At 43.7% G+C, this 20,387-nt stretch overlaps 1 protein-coding gene across 1 annotated transcript in view; it reads right to left on the bottom strand.

Moving 5' to 3' along the window:
* The window catches only part of PLPP5 (phospholipid phosphatase 5), a 33,842-nt gene extending 16,141 nt beyond the window's left edge, over positions 1 to 17,701 (bottom strand). Inside the window, exons 1-3 of the mRNA XM_089661342.1 lie at positions 17,519 to 17,701; positions 7,587 to 7,684; positions 1,530 to 1,638 (exon numbers count right to left, since the gene is read on the bottom strand). Of these exons, the coding sequence (XP_089517468.1) occupies positions 1,530 to 1,638; positions 7,587 to 7,657 (180 nt within the window). The 5' untranslated portion in view covers positions 7,658 to 7,684; positions 17,519 to 17,701. The remainder of the gene's footprint in view (positions 1 to 1,529; positions 1,639 to 7,586; positions 7,685 to 17,518) is intronic.
* Positions 17,702 to 20,387: the final 2,686 nt, after the last annotated feature.

A 20,387-nucleotide genomic window follows, 5' to 3' on the forward strand; every position in this document is an offset into this window, starting at 1 on the left:
CTCCCTTTTGTCTTTTACACCTTTTTCCTGGTGCCTACCCTGCAGCAAAACTATGATAAGGGCAGAGCTCTATCATAGGAATGCAGACATGAATAGACACCAGGAAAGGAAAATTACGGTAAGCGTGCCTTCTTCCCATACTGCATTCTGGTGCCATCTCTTCCCCAGATTAGTGACGAACAAGCACCCAGCCAGCCACAGGATGTAAAACAAAACATGATCCATCAGACCAGACCACCTTCTTCCATTGCTCCATGGTCCTGTTCCGATACTCACGTGCCCACTGAAGGCACCTTTGGCTGTGGACATGAGTCAGCATGGGCGACCTGACCAGTCTGCAGCTACGTTGCTCCATACACAACAAGCGGCAATGCACTATGTCCTGACACCTCTCAGAACCAATATTAACATTTTCAGCATTTTGAGCTACAGTAGCTCTTCTACTGGATCAGACTAGCCAGGCCAGCCTTGACTCCCCTTGTCCATCAATGAGCCTTACCCCTCATGGCCCTGTCACCAGTTTTCCTTCCTTGGACCTTTTTTGGTAGGTCCTGACCACTGCAGACAGGGAATATCCCACAACAGTTTTGGAGTAGTTCTGACACAGTCTAATCCAGTGCTTCTTGTCCTTATTTCAGGAAGAACAACCTTTAAAATTCTGCACAATCTGAAGGCACCCCAATCTAAAATGTAAATAAAATACATTTATAGTTTTACAGAATGTAGCAGCAGCCACACAGCGGACACCCAGGGTTAAGTTGATTATTCCAAAGAAAACACACCCTTGTACATTTGTACCGACTAGTATTCCAATTTCTCTCTTCTCTCTCAGTTTCTCTCCCTACTATGACCCCCAGTGCTGACAGAAAGGGACAGGGTAGGGGTAGAGAAGAAGCTGAGCATCCTCCTTAGCAACCAATGACTTTATTGGTTGTTAGGACGCCAGCAGCTGAAAAGTTAGAATGATGCACAATGAAAACCTGAGGTTTTGTGTAACTAAAATGGTAGGCTTGATCTACCACTAGCTTTTATACAATTTTAGGACAATATTTTTTAGACATTTTGTCAAGGCACTCCTGAAGAGAACTGAAGGAACTCTGGTTGAAAAAAGGCTGCTTTAGCCATTACAATTTGACGCTTGTCAAAGCTGCTCAAAATCTTACGCTCGCCTATTTTTTCTGCTTTCAACACATCAATTCAGGGACAACATGTTCACTTGCTGCCGAATATATCCCATCCACTTTCAGGTGCCATAGTAACGAGAAAATCAACTTTATTCACTTAACCTTTCAATGGTCTAAATGTTATGGCTGATAAATATATTAGCAACAGTGGAAGAGAAGGCATGCAGATTTGAAAGTCAGAACGGTTTGTTCGCATACCTGTCCTAGGGCTGTGCCTTAGAGAGTATTCCAGCCACTAAATCATCATGACAGCCAGGGAACCAACCAACATATTTTCTCTGTACAGGTTTGCTTCACATACTGTAGATCAATAAGGTATATGCTAACTCAAGACAGGGTACTTACAAACATGCTGTTAGTGGGGACTCGATCGGAGACCACATATGGGTTTCTATAGAGCCACATCTCCTCTGGCTGAATCACTCGCTGGAAAGGGTGCATCATCTCTGTAAGCCTGTGAAAGGTGGAAAAGTAAATGTTTTTTTTAACCCTGAACACCATTCATCAGTCTACTTATATATTTGTTAGATGCATTTACTTTAGAGTGATACCTTTATTGGCAAACTTAAAGTTACAGTAAAGTTTGTTATTTTTTTTGTTTTTTTTTTTATAGAAAACCATAACTTCCATGTATCATCTGTTTGTGCTATAAATTTTCTCTCCAGAGTTTACTTTTGAAGCTGTCCTACACCCCATTCTACAGTGGGGAAAGTAAATATTTGATCCCCTGAAGATTTTGTAAGTTTGCCCACTTACAAAGAAATGAAGGATGTATAATATTTAGCAAAGGTGTATTTTAAATGACAGAGACAGAATGGCAACTAAAAATCTACAAAAAACGCATGACACAAATGTTATAAATGGAGTTGCAGTTCAGTGAGTAAAAAGTATTTGATCCCCTACCAACCAACAAGTCTGGCTCCCATAGACTAGCTATGTGCTCATGTGGTACACGAATTAGTCCTGTCAATTTAAGGAGGTGCTAACGAAACTTGTTATGTGTATAAAAGACACCTGTCCACAGAATTTTTTTTCTTCCATTCAAACCTCACCATGATTGGCAATGAGATGTCAACAGACATCAGGGACAAGGCTGAAGACCTGCACAAGGCTGTAATGGGCTACAAGACCATCGACAAGAAGCTTGGTGTGAAGGAGACAATTGTTGGAGCGATTATTTGCAATTGAAAGAAATACAATATAACCATCAATTGCCCTCAGTCTGGAGCTCCATGCAAGATTTTGCCTCATGGGGTAAGGATGATCATGAGAAAAGTGAGGGATCAGCCCAGAACTACACGGGAGGAGCTTGTAAACGATCTCAAGTCAGTTGGGACCACAGTCACCAAACAAACCATTGGTAACACAATATGCCGCCATAAATTGAAATCCTGCAGCACCTGCAAGGTCCTCCTGCTCAAGAAGGCACATGGCCTGTCTGAAGATGGCCAATAAAAAATCGAAATGATTCAGAGAAGGATTTGGAGAAAGTGCTGTGATCAGATGAAACCAAAATTGAGCTCTTAGGCATTACTTCGACTTGCCATGTTTGGAGGAAGAAAAATGCTGACTTTGACCCCAAGAACACCATCCCTACAGTCAAGCACAGAGGTTGAAATATTATGCTTTGGGGCTGTTTCTCTGCTAAAGGTACAAGCTGACTTTGCCGCATTGAGGGGCCAATGGACGGAGCCATGTTTTGTATTTGGATGAGAGTCTTCTTCCCTCAGCAAGAACACTAAAGATGGGTCATGGATGGGTCTTCCGGCATGACAATGACCCAGAACATACCAGCAAGACAACAAAGGAGTGGCTCAAGGAGAAGCACATAAAAGGTCATGGAGTGGCCTAACCAGTCTCTAGACATTAATCCTATAGAAAATAAGGGCTGAGTGGATGTCCGAGAGGCCCAGCCACAACCTTCATTCTCCTGCAGTAAACCAGGGAATTAGTTGGTCAAAGCTGTGCACCTGCCTGTCGTTTCACAAGGAAGAATGCTTTTGTAGGCAGTTGGTGTGTGATGTGGCCATGTCAGTAAAGACAGTGCAGACGGGACAGTTTCTGTTCCTATTGATTAATTGAAAGGATGTAGGGATCAGGCCCAATGTTTTCTTACCTAGAGCACTGCTCTCCACAATTCAGACACCCAACACTCTCCTACTGAAGGCATTTTGGTGTTGTTTAAAGTGGTTCTAAAAGCAACACTTTTTTTTTTTTTTAACCCTAATGCATTCCCTGTATTAAAGTAAAAAATGTCCCAATAGTTGTATTGCCCCCTCACCCCACTTTTACTTACCCAAGACCTATCTTGCTCCAGTACTGTTCCCAGCCTAAATACAAGAGAACCAGTTCCATTAGCAGCCATACATGCCCACGCCATGACACTACCACCACCATGCTTCACTGATGAGGTGGTGTGCTTAGGATCATGAGCAGTTCCTTTCCTTCTCCATACTCTTCTCTTCCCATCACTCTGGTACAAGTTGATCTTGGTCTCATCTGTCCATAGGATGTTGTCCCAGAACTGTGAAGGCTTTTTTAGATGTCGTTTGGCAAACTCTAATCTGGCCTTCCTGTTTTTGAGGCTCACCAATGGTTTACATCTTGTGGTGAACCCTCTGTATTCACTCTGGTGAAGTCTTCTCTTGATTGGTGACTTTGACACACATACACCTACCTCCTGGAGACTGTTCTTGATCTGGCCAACTGTTGTGAAGGGTGTTTTCTTCACCAGGGAAAGAATTCTTCGGTCATCCACCACAGTTGTTTTCCGTGGTCTTCCGGGTCTTTTGGTGTTGCTGAGCTCACTGGTGCGTTCCTTCTTTTTAAGAATGTTCCAAACAGTTGTTTTGGCCACGCCTAATGTTTTTGCTATCTCTCTAATGGGTTTGTTTTGTTTTTTCAGCCTAATGATGGTTAGCTTCACTGATAGTGACAGCTCTTTGGATCTCATCTTGAGAGTTGACAGCAACAGATTCCAAATGCAAATAGCACACTTGAAATGAACTCTGGACCTTTAATCTGCTCATTGTAATTGGGATAATGAGGAAATAACACACACCTGGCCATGGAACAGCTGAGAAGCCAATTGTCCCATTACTTTTGGTCCCTTAACAAGTGGGAGGCACATATGCAAACTGTTGTAATTCCTACACCATTCACCTGATTTGGATGTAAATACCCTCAAATTAAAGCTGACAGTCTGCAGTTAAAGCACATCTTGTTCGTTTCATTTCAAATCCATTGCGGTGGTGTATAGAGCCAAAAATGTTAAAATTGTGTCGATGTCCCAATATTTATGGACCTCCCTGTATAAGCAGCTGATATGGCCAGCACTAAGGGCTCTTTCAATCAGGCAGGAGAGGGGCGACTGCCTACCTAAACAGTCACAATACAGCTGGTCAGGTCTGTCAAAAGGATGTGGTCACGATGCTTTGATTCGTGGCATTTCAACTCACTCACTGAGTTTAAAGGGGCCGTGCCCATTGCATGTGATTGCAGTGCAGTAGTGCACCATTACAGGGTTAAAGTAGAACTAGACTCCAGTTCAATCCAACGATGTGCCATCCTGGAACTCCCTGCCAGCTGCTGACATCTGCAGCTAGATCGCCGGCTGCTGTCATTGGCTGGGCCTAGATGATGTCACACTCCCACGCATGTACGGAAGTTCCATCAGCTTCAGAATTGCCAAATTTGTGCAGTGAGCTGTGAGTGCGCAGTGCACTGTACAGGGGCAGCCAGGCAGGTAAGTAGCTTTAAAGAGGTAGTAAAGTCAGCTTTTTTACTTGTACCTGTAGGTACGTCTATAATAAGACTTCTGTATGTACTGTAAATAGCTGCTAAACATGCAATTTACATTATGACATTGCCTTGCAGGGAAATTTTTTTTTTTTTTTGGAGTGATCAGGTTTACTACCACTTTAATGCAGAAGAGACAAAGCATTTATCTTTTGTATTAAAAATCCTGCCTATTCGCCCATTTTTGCTTCTCATTTAAAGTGTTACTAAATCCACAACAGTAAAATCAGTCTGTATATGCAGTAAAGCGTACGTGTTCTACTCACTGTGGAACCTGAGGGGTTAATCCTCTGCATTGTGTAAAAAGGCCATTTGATCCTTTCTTCTCTGCCCTTCCTCTTGTAGAAATGACCACCTGATACAGACTGAACCCTTGGTCACATGTACATGCTCAGTTTGGTGTGTATTGCTAGAGAGGTTTTGTTTTTTTCTTGGGAGGGTACATGTGATCAGCACAGGGCCAATCATCACTGTCCAGACAGAGGGTCAGGGGTTTCACATCCTCCTAGAGCAGAAAGAAAACTCCTCCTACAAGCTTTAACCAGTGCTCTGCTGAAGTCACAAGACTGCTTTAACTGCTGATGAGAAAAGGTATTTAGCAGTTTATATTTACTGAAATAATTGCATTTCCATGTTGTGTGTACTGTGGGAGAGCAGATATAGTGAATGCAGGGTCCGGGGAGACCAGATATAGTGAATGCGGGGTCCGGGGAGACCAGATATAGTGAATGCGGGGTCCGGGGAGACCAGATATAGTGAATGCGGGGTCCGGGGAGACCAGATATAGTGAATGCGGGGTCCGGGGAGACCAGATATAGTGAATGCGGGGTCCGGGGAGACCAGATATAGTGAATGCAGGGTCCCAGGAGACCAGATATAGTGAATGCAGGGTCCCGGGAGACCAGATATAGTGAATGCAGGGTCCAGGGAGACCACATATAGTGAATGCAGGGTCCAGGGAGACCACATATAGTGAATGCAGGGTCCAGGGAGACCACATATAGTGAATGCAGGGTCCAGGGAGACCACATATAGTGAATGCAGGGTCCAGGGAGACCACATATAGTGAATGCAGGGTCCAGGGAGACCACATATAGTGAATGCAGGGTCCAGGGAGACCACATATAGTGAATGCAGGGTCCAGGGAGACCAGATATAGTGAATGCATGGTCCTGGGAGACCAGATATAGTGAATGCAGGGTCCTGGGCCTAGTATCACTTTAACATTTCAATTGAAATCAGGTGGTAAGGAGGTTATTGTCCGCCTCCTTACTGCCTGTCAAATGCCCTCTATATAGCGACCCAAATGCAGATTGCTCTACAGAGGGCATCGCAGAGCACAGCAAATGTGAAGAACCTTAAAAGGGGTCCTGTTACTTTGCTAATAGTATTGATTAACTTTCTACAATTTTAATCCTTTATCCATATACAGGCTATTAAGGCAAATCATTTACCTGGGGTGTAGCATTTTCAGTATTCAAGGGTCTTTTGTTAAACAAAAGTATTTTTCCTTCTATGTAACTATATAACTAGGAATGCACCGAAATTTCAGTGGCCGAAACGCTTCGGCCGAAAACACCCCTTTCGGCTGAAAAAAAAAAAAAAGCAGTGAAAGTGCTGAAAAAACCCCGCCCCTCATCCCTCACCCACCGGCCGCTAGTTCTCAGCCGTACCTGAGAAACCATCGATCCCGGCTCTGGGCATAGAGATGAGTGAAGGAAAGATGGTTGCCACTCATCTCTATGCCCTTGGAGGACCAAAGCGATGTCACTTCCCGTTCTGGCCATTTTTTTTTTTTAAAGCACTAGATCAATGCTTTTTTTGATCCAATGCTTTACATTGCAGAGGAGAGATGTGGGGTCTTATTGACCCCATATCTCTGCATAAAGAGGACCTGTCACTAATTATTTCCATCACAAAGGATGCATGCATTTCTTGTGATAAGAATAAAAGTGATTAACATTTTTTTTTTTAAAGGGACAGTGCAAAAAAACCAAACCATTAAATATTTTTTTTTTAAAAAATCATCCTCACACGTAGTAGTGAACGCATATGTAGGCCATGCCCACATATGTAAATGGTGTTCAAACCACACAGGTGAGGTATCGCCACGAACGTCAGAGCAAGAGACCTCCTCTGTAACTTTACACTAGAACTTTTCAAAGCATCACCCATGGAGATTTTTAAGTACCGCAGTTTCACACCATTCCACGAGCGTGACATGTTGGCTATTTACTCGCTGTAACATTCTCTTTCATATTTTACAACAAAATTGGGGTATAAATTGTATTTTTGTTTTTAATTAAGGTGTATTTTTTTTAAAAAAATATATATTCATTTTTAAAAACTGCGCATTTAGTTTTTTTTTTTTTTTGTTTTCAGCAGCAGAATTTTCGTTTCGGTGCACCAATATTATAACATTTATACAAATATAAATACAGTTTTTCCTGGGACAATAATCAAAGTTTGCGCACTTACCACAGGTAGAATAAAGGCCACTTCATGTGTACATACAAAAATGAGGGATCAATATGTCATAAAAACACATTGTACAAACATTCATATCACATTAGCTTTATTCATTAACTAGACTGATGTACTCACAGGAATATACCTAGCAGCAGGACTCTGATAAAGAACTCGGCTGCAAACCCTTCCAGGATCCTCTTCTCCATCCTGGTACAAAAGTCGCGTCTCCTCTCCTAGCAGATGACAAGCAAAGAGTACATAAACAGTGATTTGAATCTGAACACCTCCCTTCCCTCCCATTTAATTCTATTTAATTCCATTGCTCTGGCAGCCTGGTAAAACACTAGTGAGTCAGCAGTCTATATCTCAGTATTTTCCAATTTGTATACAAAGTGGTATATCTGGGTGCATCTCCATATATTCTATAACAGCTGTGGGTGCCGTCACATTTTGTTACCAAATAAAACAGGCACGAAGAGCAGACATCTGTAATTATTATGGTCCCAAAGTAAGACAGGTTATATTTTTTTTGGCAGTAAAGTCTTGCAAAAATGATTTATACATACGTGCAAGAGCCTTGGGGGACCACAATGAATAAAGTTCTGCTTGAAAGCCTAGGTCTAGTCAAAATAAAATATTAATAATCAACACAAGACACTTTACTTACCATCAATGCCAAGTGCCCCATGTGTCTCTTATTTTAGTTGAGATCCTACTACCCCAAGCAACATAATCTTTCAGTGCTGCAGAGGTTAATAGAGCCGGGGGCAGGGGCGGACTGACCATTTGGAAACTCTGGCACTGCCCAAGGTCAGTAGGGGGCTCCATGAGATGCCCCAGGTACCTTTTTCATAGGCTTGTGAGGGATTTTAATTCTAGCCTGAGTCCCCCGCCTACGACACCCTCCCCAAATGAGGCGATTGCTTCTCTGCTTCAAGGAGACACCCTGCTGAGTTTCTAGAAAAAGGCTGTTATGCTTGGAGCAGAGAGTTGAGTTGAAGTTGAAGAAATCTCCCTTTTAACATCGGAAACAACTTGGGAGATAACACCCCTTTTGCTCTGAAACTTGATCTGCTTAACCCAGGACTTTTGGCAAGTACCAGGGGCGGACTGACCATTTAGAAACTCGGGCATTGCCCGAGGGCCCGGAGTCAGTAGGGGGCCCCATGAGATGCCCCTGGTACCTTTTTCATAGGCTTTGAGTTTGGGCAAGGACACAGGGGCCACATGATCCCCTATTGCCCGGGGGCCCCATGAGTTGTCAGTCCGCCCCTGCAGCCTAGGCACATAGAGGGGCCCAAAAATCCAAGGATCACCTTAATGCTTTCTAGGGGCATACATTACGCATCCAATTTTCTGACTAACTATAACACTTTTGGAGGCCCAGAAGCACCAGGACAGTGGAAACACCCTCAAAATGACCACACCCCAAGATATTTTTTAAGAGGCATTGTGAGTCTTTTGCAGACTTCATTTTTTTGCCACAAGCTTTTGGAAAATGCAGAAAAAAAAATTACTTTTTTACACAAAGTTGTCAAATTAATAAGATATTGTTCACACACATCATGGGCATACTTAGAATGACAACCAAAACACATCCTGCTACTCCTCCCCAGTATGGCAATACCATATGTGTGTAACTATTTCACTGTTTGAACTGCTTATGTACAAAACAAAGTTTTTTCATAGGCTTTGAGTTTGGGCAAGGACACATGATCCCCTATTGCCGGGGGCCCCATGAGTTGTCAGTCCACCCCTGGCCAGGGGCATGACAGGTACTCATGCCATCTATGCCCACCCTTTCCTCCCCCTCCTCCATTCATGTACTACAGCTTCTCAGAAAAAGCAATTGATGAATGGAGGGTGGCCAGATGAAAGGTCCACCTTTTCCATTCGCAGATTGGGATTAATTCATGAAAGCTGGAGGAAAGGGGCAGAAAAGGTAGGCATAGCTGACACTCTTAAATGTCTGTCATTGGTCCCTCAGCTCTGCTGACCCCCAGCCACACTGGAAGTTTATGGAAGCAGGGATGGGGAAAAGGAAAGAAAAAAAAATATATTATATAATATATCCCCATCTCGGAGGAGGAAGATTTCAAGTAAACCAGGAGTCAGATGCACGGGGGACGTGTTGACCTGATTACAAGTTCTTTGTGCTGATTTTTTTTTTGGCTAAACATGCACTTTAAAAAATACAAAAATGTGATATAATGCATCTTACCAGTTCTTAGATATGGCGGCTGCATTAGGTTTTTTTTTTTCCCCAGGCTAAAATTTTTTTTTAAACAAGGACAGAAAAACAAAACAAAAAAAAAAAGAAGTTCCCATGTCTGTATGAGGATTAAATCAATTTAACTGATGTTTTTCTGTAAAACAGGTAATGGATATACTCTGGGGTTCCCCATTTTATTTTAACAAGAAAAAGATTTGAGAAGTAAAACTTTACACACGCTATAACTGACACCTCCTGTGTCTAATACAGAAAACAGTGCCAGAGACTCATTGTGACATCCTACAAAACCTGCTTTACTGATTACCTAAAGGGCATGTAGTACTTTGGCAAACACAGAAGAGGAGGCTGCACTTGACGTCACACAAAAGCTTTATTCAATTAAAAGTTTAAGTTCACCTTCTGAAAAAAAAAAAGAAAGAAAAAAATGCACTTTTTTTTGCAGGTGAAAAAAAAGTGCATTTATTTATTTTTTTCCTAAGGAGCCTCCAGAATATTGCAGCAGTGATCAGCAGAACATGGGTGCAATGTCCAGCTCCTGCAGACTCTCAGGATAGCCATCTACGTGTATTTCCGATATAGGCAGGAAGGTACTTGAGAGCAGGAAGATCCTTGAACTACGACAGTCCTCACCAGCACCCTCGCAGTTTGATAACTACAAGCCGTCAGCCACAATGGCTGACAGTATTTGTAGTCTATTGACAGGAATGACGCGGCCGTGTGGGCGGAGCGGTATTATCAAAATTGTGACAGTGGGTGCGAGAAGGGGTTCCCCTGCCCGCTGTCAAGGGGGGAGAGGGTGTGCATGCTGAACTTGTTACATCCTAAATACGGGTGTAACATGTTCAGAAAGGTGAACTTAGCCTTCAAACTGGCTGACGACAAATTCCCCACCTATAGCAACACCATCTTGCGCGTTTCAACCGAAAATGGATTTATTCATAAGAGGTAAGGGTGGCTAGAATTGGGGAACATTTATATCCACCAGATAATCAAAACCAACATTCACTATACTATTTAACCCTGTATGGAAGAGGAGCAGCAATGACCCAAGAGTCACTGTATTATTAATATTATATTACAGAATTTATATAGTGCCAAAAGTTTGCGCAGAGCTTACAGTTACAGTACAATACAAGCTTACGATCTAAAAGGGAGGGTCAAGTGACACAATAAGTTATAACTGTGGGGGGGTGAGCTGATGGAGAAATACAGTTGTCAGGTGGAGGTGGGATAGGATTCACTGAAGAGATGGGTTTTCAGGGATCATCTAAAACTGGACAGAGTAGGAGACAATTGGACAGATTGGGGTAGGGAATTCCAAAGGATGGGAGAGGCTCTGGAGAAATCCTGGAGACCATCATGGAAGGAGGGGACAAAGGAGCCTGAGAGCAAGTCTTGGAAGGAACGAAGAGAACAATTAGGTTTGTATTGTGAGACTAGGATAGTGATGTAGCTGGGGACCAAGTTGTGGATGGCTTTGTACGTTATTGTTAGTATTTTTATTTCAATTTGTTGGCAGAGTGGAAGGATTGGCAGACAGGAGTAGCAGACACTGAACGTTTGGTAAGGTGAAGGAGTCTGGCAGTAGCATTGGTGATGGACAAAAGGGGAACCTGTGTAAAGATAAGCCAATGCGGAGGGAGTTGCAGTTATAAGTCTGATTTGTCATGGTATGCAACCAACAATGTAAAACGTACTTTATGTTCAGCTTGCTGGCTGAATGAACAAGAAATAACAGTGTATGTCCGGCTTAGTGAAAGGCATTTTTTTGAATAGAGCAGATTGCTGTTAAAACTTTATTTATGGCGTTACGGGTGTCCTGGATCCCACTGGGGAATTTTTCCAAGATCCTATCCATGGGCCGCCTGTACAAGAAATAGGGGGAACGGGAGCAGCTGTTGTCACCAGGACAAAAAAAGCACAGATTACAATAAAAACACATAACCATTAGTTTTTACCCTTCCTTGCTCTACTAACAATGGGTCTTTTTACATTATGCCATCTGTCATACCTGGCGGAGCTGCCCGATTGCCAACCTTTTCTGGAAAGGAACATTTCAGTGGAAGCCAAGGTTGGTTGGCTGGGAAATAGAGCCTTTGCCAGGGATGGCTTTACTAAATGTCACCCTACCTGGGATGTCCAGGTCTCAGATCAAGGCCCCTTTCACATGGGGTGGACTCCTTTCGATCAGCAGGGAATCTGTGCGCTTCTGCTGATCAGAAGTAGAGCAGGCAGATGACAAATCCGTGTCTGCTCAGTTTTTGTAGAGCAGACACGGACAAAGCATGCTCTGCGCTATGGGTGGCTGGGAATAAATGGTCTCTGCTGTCCGTTTACACCCGACAACCCTCCAATCCAGCTAAACGGAAGAGAATAGCTCCCCTCCCGCTTTCTTTTAATGGACCAGGTAAGATCCAGAGGTAGGCAGCTGTAAAAGTCCATTTACACCTATCCGTCCATTGAAATGCATAAACCTTCTGATCACCAGGTGAAAGGGATCTAAACCAATGCTGAAATGGACCATCGTAAAACAATGTGGAAAAAAATTGTGAACTTCCGTGATCCAAGGGCAACACTAAAATCACGGCCATCCATACCCATGAATACATCCTTAGAATATTGTTCATTGACCTAACAAAATGTAAGTATCCGATGTGGGCGTCATAGTCAGACTGATAGAAGTGAACTTTGATTCTGACAGATTACAATGGAGAGCATCTTCTGTCAGATCAGATTATCCATGAAGGTATAGTGTGTGTGGACCTTGGTCTTACCGTGACAAAGTATTCTGGGGTAGCCAGCCGGCAGTTCATAGTGCGGATAAGAGATTATAGTCTTTGTCAAACCCGAATATAAACTTTCTATTGCATCTCTTCTGGACTATTAATATCCATTCAATTCCTGAAGAAGGGGAAGACATTTCCCCCAAAATGCATTGGCTGTATTTGATGCTTTTAACCAATGAACATTTCGTAAAGACCTGTAAGCGAGATGAACTTATGAACTAGGTACAATACCGACCTCCACCAATTTAAGGATGACTGGAAACGCTCGATGCAACACAAGGACCAATTCTTTGACAGTTTTCATGCCTCATGGACAAGCCACAGCCCACACCCTAAACCCTCTATACATGCAGGAGTTGAAACCTTTTACTGGATCCAACCAGCTTACATCAATGCCCTCATTTAAATGATTCCCATTTGTGAACACCTGAAATGTATATCTGGTGAACTATTTTTTTTCAATGTGATCTGCAATCAACGAATTAACTACGTCTTCTACAATCTATGTATGCAGAGTAATTACCTGTACTACCTTCTGTAACTAAGGGGAAAATAAAAATCCATTCTTCAATAAAAGCAGTTATGAAAAAAAAAAAATGCATCTTTGTGACCCTTTGGAGTGATCCCCATCACTTTGTGTCAGAAATCTCTAAACAGGCACATGGTTGGTAAACATGAATACGCCGCAGAGAAGACGTCACTTGGTGACAGGATTGGCAAGCCAGAGTGTCCATACCCAACACTTCATTCTCACTGCACCTCAATAACATTGCCCTGTATAAACAAAGCTTACTAGGTGCACCTGCCTGCACCGTAACAGCTAATGATGCTGTATAGTCCAGCTGCCTGCATCCTAGCAACCAATGATGTACATTAATCAGTGGTTGCTAGGAGGTAGGGCCACAGCATCATTGGTTGCTAGGAGGTTGGGCCACAGCATCATTGGTTGCTTTGCCAGCCTTCTCGCAATCAAAGAGGTGGTTGTAATGATGGGGTCGCATTTGGGATGGGGGGGGGGGGGTTTCAGGAGCCGTTAACTTGAGAGGAGAGTGGCCAGCAAAAACAGTCACCTCAGGCAGCAATTAATCTTGGCACACTCCTGATGGCAATTAAAACCTGGCCACCATTTACAGAAGAGTACACCATTCGGGTACTCTGGTTCCTAACAGGGATTGGATGGCTTAACCACTTGCTATCCTTAGGTCACAAATATACAGCCTCAGGAAGAAGTTATACCGGGACTATGGTTGCAGCTGCAACCATAATTCTGGTCTCAAATTTTTCAGCCAGTGATGAACTTCCTAGTAAAAGTGATCTGAGCAGCTCTACAGCCACCTGATCGCTTTTACAGGGCTTAGAAGGCGGCTCTCCCATTCCAACAGGGAGCCTGAGACTGCTAAAAGTTGTCAGGCCAGCTGCCCACAGCAGAGAGGGAGGAACATCCATTGCTCCTTATGCTCTGTGATGAACGAATCCGGAAGAGATGAGAATTTTGTCACTTCAGGTTTCGGTTCTGTTTACCTGGCTGGTACAGGCCAGGGAAGCAGCTGACCAAACTGATCTCGGTTTGATCTGCTGCCTTAGAGGGCAGGAGGAGGGATATATCTTTGTAAAGAGCACCTGTCACTGGCCAACTATCACAAGGGATGTTGTTCATCTCTAGAATGTTAAACTAAAAATGATATAGATATATATATATATATATATATATATATAATGCCCCCCCCATGCAGGTCCAGAATGCATATGCAAACCATGACTGCACCCAGAGGCGGACTAACAACTCGTGGGGACCCGGGCAATAGGAGATCATGGGGCCCCTGTGTCCTTGCCCAAATTTAAAAAAGCCTATGAAAAAGGTACCAGGGGCATCTCATGGGGCCCCTTACTGACCCCGGGCAGTGCCCGAGTTTCCAAATGGTCAGTCCTCCCCTGACTGCACCACACATGTGAGGTATCTCTGCAATCATCAGAACATGATGTGGGAAACCTGAATTCCACGTGCGTTTCCCACACCACATTCAAAATACACTGCATTTATGATCTGCAGCAGCTGTCAAGGTTAACATACTGACACCTAAATTGCAGGTTGCAAAACGCATTGCGCTTGCCTGCACTGGATCACATGGTACAGTAGTGCTATGCAATCTGGTTCCCGTGCATTTTTTTTTTTTTTTTAAATAGTGCATGTACTACCTTTAGTGCTGTCCAACATGACTCCAGCCCAATCAAATGAATGGGCTGAAATCTTACTGCACCCGGATCGTATGTGAACCGGCCCTTAAAGCATCATCTATGGACAATGTTAAGTACCGTATGTTGTCACCATTTCACGGGCATGGTGCAGTTTTAAACCTTGACACGTTTGGTATCTCTTTACTCAATATGCCATCTTCTTATATATTGTACCAACGAAGTGGGCATTTTATGGTTTATGTGCACTAAAGATCATTTTAATGTGTTTTTGTCTGAAAATCTCAAGCTGTGCAAATGTAATGTGACTTAAAATGAAAAAAAAATTGAACCACCATTTTATTCTCCAGGGCCTCTGCTTTCAGAAAATATATCATGTTTGGGGGGTTCCAAGTAAGTTTCTAGCAAAAAAACAAAACAAAAACAAAACTGCAGATTTTAACCTGCATGTGAAAAATTAAAAAGTTTCCAGCAGTTAATGAATGTAACTAAAGTGTTACCAAACCCACAACAGTAAAATCAGTCTGTATATGCAGCAAAGTATGCTTGTTATACTCACTGTGGAACCTAAGGGGTTAATCCTCCGCATTGTGTAAAAAGCTGTTTGATCCTTTCTTCTCTGCCCCTCCTCTTGTTGAAATGGCCACCTGATACAGACTGAACCTGTGGTAACATGCGCATGCTCAGTTAGGTGTGTATTGCTAGAGATGCTTTCTTTTTTCTTAGGAAGGTGGATATGATCAGCACAGGGCCAATCAGTACTGTCCAGACGGAGGGTCAGAGGTTTCACATCCACCTAGAGCAGAAAGAAAACTCCTCCTACAAGCTTTAACCAGTGCTCTGCTGAAGTCACAAGACTGCGCTAACTGCTGATGAGAAAATTTATCAGTTTATATTTACTAAAATAATTGCATTTCCATGTTGTGTGTACTGTGGGAGACCAGATATAGTGAATGCAGGGTCCGGGGTTCAGTAACACTAACCGCTTCCCCACCATCCTATAGCACAAATACTGCTACAGGGCTGTGCAAAATTATATATATTACACATATACACACACACACGATTTTGTATTTCAAGTTAGAGAACTTGTGCACCCTATCTGCACCGGCGGCTACAGCTGTTGATCACCAGGTCCCAGCCGGTGATTCCCCGCCAGCACCCAGTGATCGCCAAGTATCAGTGATGGAGGAGAGGTCTGTATGTAAACAATACAGATCTCTCCCATCAGCTCCAGCATGCTGCTTTGTATGGCTCTGCATAGCAGGGCCATACAAAGCAGTGTGCTTACAGTGTAAAGCACACACAGCCCACAGTAAAACAGCGCACAGTTAACCCTTTGATTGCCCCACGTTAACCCCTTCCTGCCCAGTGCCATTAGTACAGTGTTAGTGCTTTTTATTAGTACTGATCACTGTATTAGTGTCACTGGGGATGTCAGCGACAGTTAATCAGTTCCCCCACAGTGTCACAATGCCAACTGCAGTCCCGCTATAAGTCGCTGATTGCAGGAGGCGATCAAATACCACTGAAAGAAAGTTCCATTTTTGGGGAACAAAAGGACATAAATTTCATTTGGATACAGCATTGCATGACCACGCCATTGTCAGTTAACCAAATTCACAACCGCGCTATAGCCAAAATGACAGCTACAGTGTGGTTGTCCAGTTCTGAGAGGGCATCATATTAAGTCCTCCCAGAACGCGTCCTCTTGAGCGCCCCCAGCGCTCACCGTGATCGCTGTGTCCTGGGGACACAGCTGATCACATAAGGTAAAAGGCCAATCACAGCGGTCTTTTACCACGTGATCAGCTGTCTTCGATGACACAGCATATCACCGAGTAAATACAGTTGCTGGTTAATCGGCTGCACTTTCCTCACACTGTCACAGCGTGAGGAAAGTACTGCCGATAACCAGCAAATGTCACAGAACAGATTAGCACGGATGATCAGTGCCCAGCAGTGTCACCCACTAGTGCTACCCAGCAGTTGCGAGCATCAGTGCTGCCTATCCGTGCCACCTCAACAGTGCTACCTATAATTGCTGCCTATCAGTGCTTCCTCATCAATGCCCATCAGTACCACCTCATCAGTGCAGCCTATCAGTGCTCATCAGTCCTGCCTATCCATGCCACCTCAACAGTGCTACCTATTAGTGCTGCCTATCAGTGCTTCCTCATCAATGCCCATTAGTACCTCCTCATCAGTGCAGCCGATCAGTGCTGCCTATCCGTGCTTCCTCATCAATGCCCATCAGTGCAGCCGATCAATGCTGCCTATCTGTGCCACTGCAACAGTGCTGCCTATCAGTGCCTCATCAATGCCACCTCATCAGTGCTGCCTATCTGTGCCACTGCAACAGTGCTGCCTATCAGTGTCTCCTCATCAGTGCTGCCTATCAGTGTCCATCAGTGCAGCGTCATCAAGTGCCGCCTGTCCGTGCCACCTCATCAATACAGCCCATCAGTTCCACCTCATCAACACACATCAGTGAAGAAGAAAAATTACCTGTTTGCAAAAATTTTATAATAGAAAAACAAAGAAAAACTTTTCTAAATTTTTGATTTTTTTTTTTGTTTATATCGCAAAACATATAACACCCAGCGGTGAGTAAATACCACCAAAAGAAAGCTCTATGTGCGTGAAAAAAAATGATAAAAATGTCATATGGATACAGTGTTGCATGACCGCGCAATTGTCAAAGTGCAACAGCGCTGAAAGCTGAACATTGGCCTGGGCAGGAAGGGGGTACATCCTCTGGCAGACAAGTGGGTAATGTAATAAATGAAACAAAGAATACATGACAGCGGGAATCATCCCAGAGACAACACAGGCGGATGATGACAACCCACTACCTGTTATCCCCGATCAGTCATCGCCCTGTACAGGCGGCTTATGTGACGGTGTGATGCCTCCGGCTTCCTGTGCAGCCATCTCTCCCATCCCCAGACACTACAACACACGGAGGATTCTACCACACAACCCCGACAGCCATCCTCCGAACATCCAATCCGACTGACAGCTGGGATCACCTCCGACCCCGCCCCCTTACCTCGCACACGTGGCACACCGCTCTACGCTCATCAGCTGCAATCCGCTACTTATATAGGGAGCTCAGAGACAACGAGAGGGCAGCCACTGACAGAGAAGACTGCTGACAGGCACACCGCCTACCGCCACCTGCTGTCCGCCAAGGAATATACAGCTGGAATCTCCCCATCCATCTATCAGGCAGCAGTGGCTCACAGCTGACATTGCACAAAGTCTAGTTTATCCTGTGAACCAGTCCTAAGTGATACACAACTAATGTCCCGTACACACGATAAGAAAATCATACAAAAATTGTGGCGTTACCACTGATCGAACGATTCTCTCTGTTGATGAGAAGGATGTTGTAACCGATAACGATATTGGGAACAAAAAAATCTGGTTGAACAACAGTGAAAAATGTTGTTGTTTTGCATACGAACAACCGATTTTCTATGCGGTGGTATGACGGTCGTACGAAAAAAATTATCGAGCGCTAGAAATATAAGATGACCCGGATGTTTATGTCCAAGGAATCTTCAGAAATACGAACAAAAAATCCAAATGTTAAAAGTAGATTGGCCTAATGAGATAATGAAAGCAGAATTGTGCAGATTATATTTTATGTATCACTATTTATGTATATAGGTCATGTAATAAACTATATTATACTCATTGCTGGGAATTGTGTATATCCCTCGTTCTGGATGGAAGGGCGTGGCTACAAGGTCACATGCACACCGCATTACTTCCACTTGTATGGAAGATGTCAGCACTCTGTATTGCCCGATGAACAATTTTTTTAGATTGGTTAATGTGGACCACTATTTCGACCAACGAACAAACGTCGCTCGATCATCGGATGACCAATCGGTCGATTTTCTAATCGTGTATTCCCACCTTTAGGGTAGATTTAGATGTGTATGGAGGGCCCATCCACACTATCCCTAGGCTCGCACCTAAGCGTTTGGTGTTTTGCAGAACCGCCATACAGGCCATTTAACATGACTGCCTATGGGACAGGTGCACATCTCTGCGTTTTCACCCGGTGCATTTTTTGGAAAGGGAAAGTTGTGTTTTTGGTTCTACAGACTTCAATGAAAACTCTGCAGAAAAGCATGTATTGCGTCTTTGATTTGCATTTAAAAAAAAAAAAGCAAAAAAACCTCCATCAAAAACTCAGCAAAAATGCAGGTGCAAAAACACTACACGCAATGCAGTAATGGCTCAAATGCAACCTGTATAGATGTGAACCTAGCCTATATGCAGTTACCTGCATTTTCCAAATGAATAAAGGCAGATAACTACAATGGGTCACATAGAAAACAATAGAGGTCTATGGGTTGTGTTCACAGCGCTGATTCTCTGCATCCCACAACAGTGCTATTTTAGGCAACATGTTTGCATAGTCTCGCGCCTCAACCCACAGAAAAGCGTGTAAATGCATTTATTCGCATCACAAAACGCACCTCCTTCCCACAACAATAGGTTATAGGAAAAAGGCCTATACTACGCAGAAAAATGCACACCTCACACCAAAACACAATGGACTGCAGGCATGTTTTTATGTCTGTTGTAGTGTGAATGGGCCCTAAATCCACAACGCCTCTGAAAAGCAATCTGCAGTTGGATTGCTTTTCAGAGGGGATTGACAAACGGTGAGGAGGTGATATGATGCCTCCTCAGTGCCTGTTTTAACCCCTTTTTTTAACACAACCATGTGCATTGGATACAGTTGTGGGGCAGTTGTGATGCTTCCCAATTCGCTTAAATGGATCACATTCAGAGGACTTGCCACCAGCTGATCGCAACCTGTTGGGTAGCTTCACTCCCACAACATGTAAACAGCTTGTTTTACATTGTACATAGCACTGCAACTGACCATCAATGCAGGAAGAAGGTTAAGGGGCTACCAATGAAGGGAGCTTAAATTGACACCAATGTTGAGGGTTAATATTGTGGAAACTGGCACCAGTGCTGGGGGTTATTATTGTGGAAACTGGCACCAGTGCTGGGGGTTATTATTGCAAGAAACAGGTACCAATGTTGGGGGTTAATTTTGCAGAAACTGGCACCCATGCTGGGGGTTATTATTGCAAGAAACTGGCACCCATGCTGGGGGTTATTAATGCAGAAACTGGCACCCATGCTGGGGGTTAATACAGAAACCGGCACCCATGCTGGGGGTTATTAATGTAGAAACCGGCACCAATGCTGGGGGTTATTAATGCAGAAACTGGCACCAATGCTGGGGGTTATTAATGCAAGGAACTGACACCAATGCTGGGGGTTATTAATGCAGAAACTGGCACCAATGCTGGGGGTTATTAATACAGAAACTGGCACCAATGCTGGGGGTTATTACAGAAACTGGCACCAATGCTGGGGGTTATTTATGCAAGGAACTGGCACCAATGCTGGGGATTATTAATACAGAAACTGGCACCAATGCTGGGGGTTATTAATGCAAGGAACTGGCACCAATGCTGGGGGTTATTAATACAGAAACTGGCACCAATGCTGGGGGTTATTAATACAGAAACTGGCACCAATGCTGGGGGTTATTAATACAGAAACTGGCACCAATGCTGGGGGTTATTAATACAGAAACTGGCACCAATGCTGGGGGTTATTAATACAGAAACTGGCACCAATGCTGGGGGTTATTAATACAGAAACTGGCACCAATGCTGGGGG

The sequence above is a fragment of the Staurois parvus genome, unplaced genomic scaffold, assembly GCF_062004578.1.
Source record: "Staurois parvus isolate SC_StPar_1 unplaced genomic scaffold, SC_StPar_1.0 ptg001328l, whole genome shotgun sequence".
Lineage (NCBI taxonomy): Eukaryota > Metazoa > Chordata > Amphibia > Anura > Ranidae > Staurois > Staurois parvus.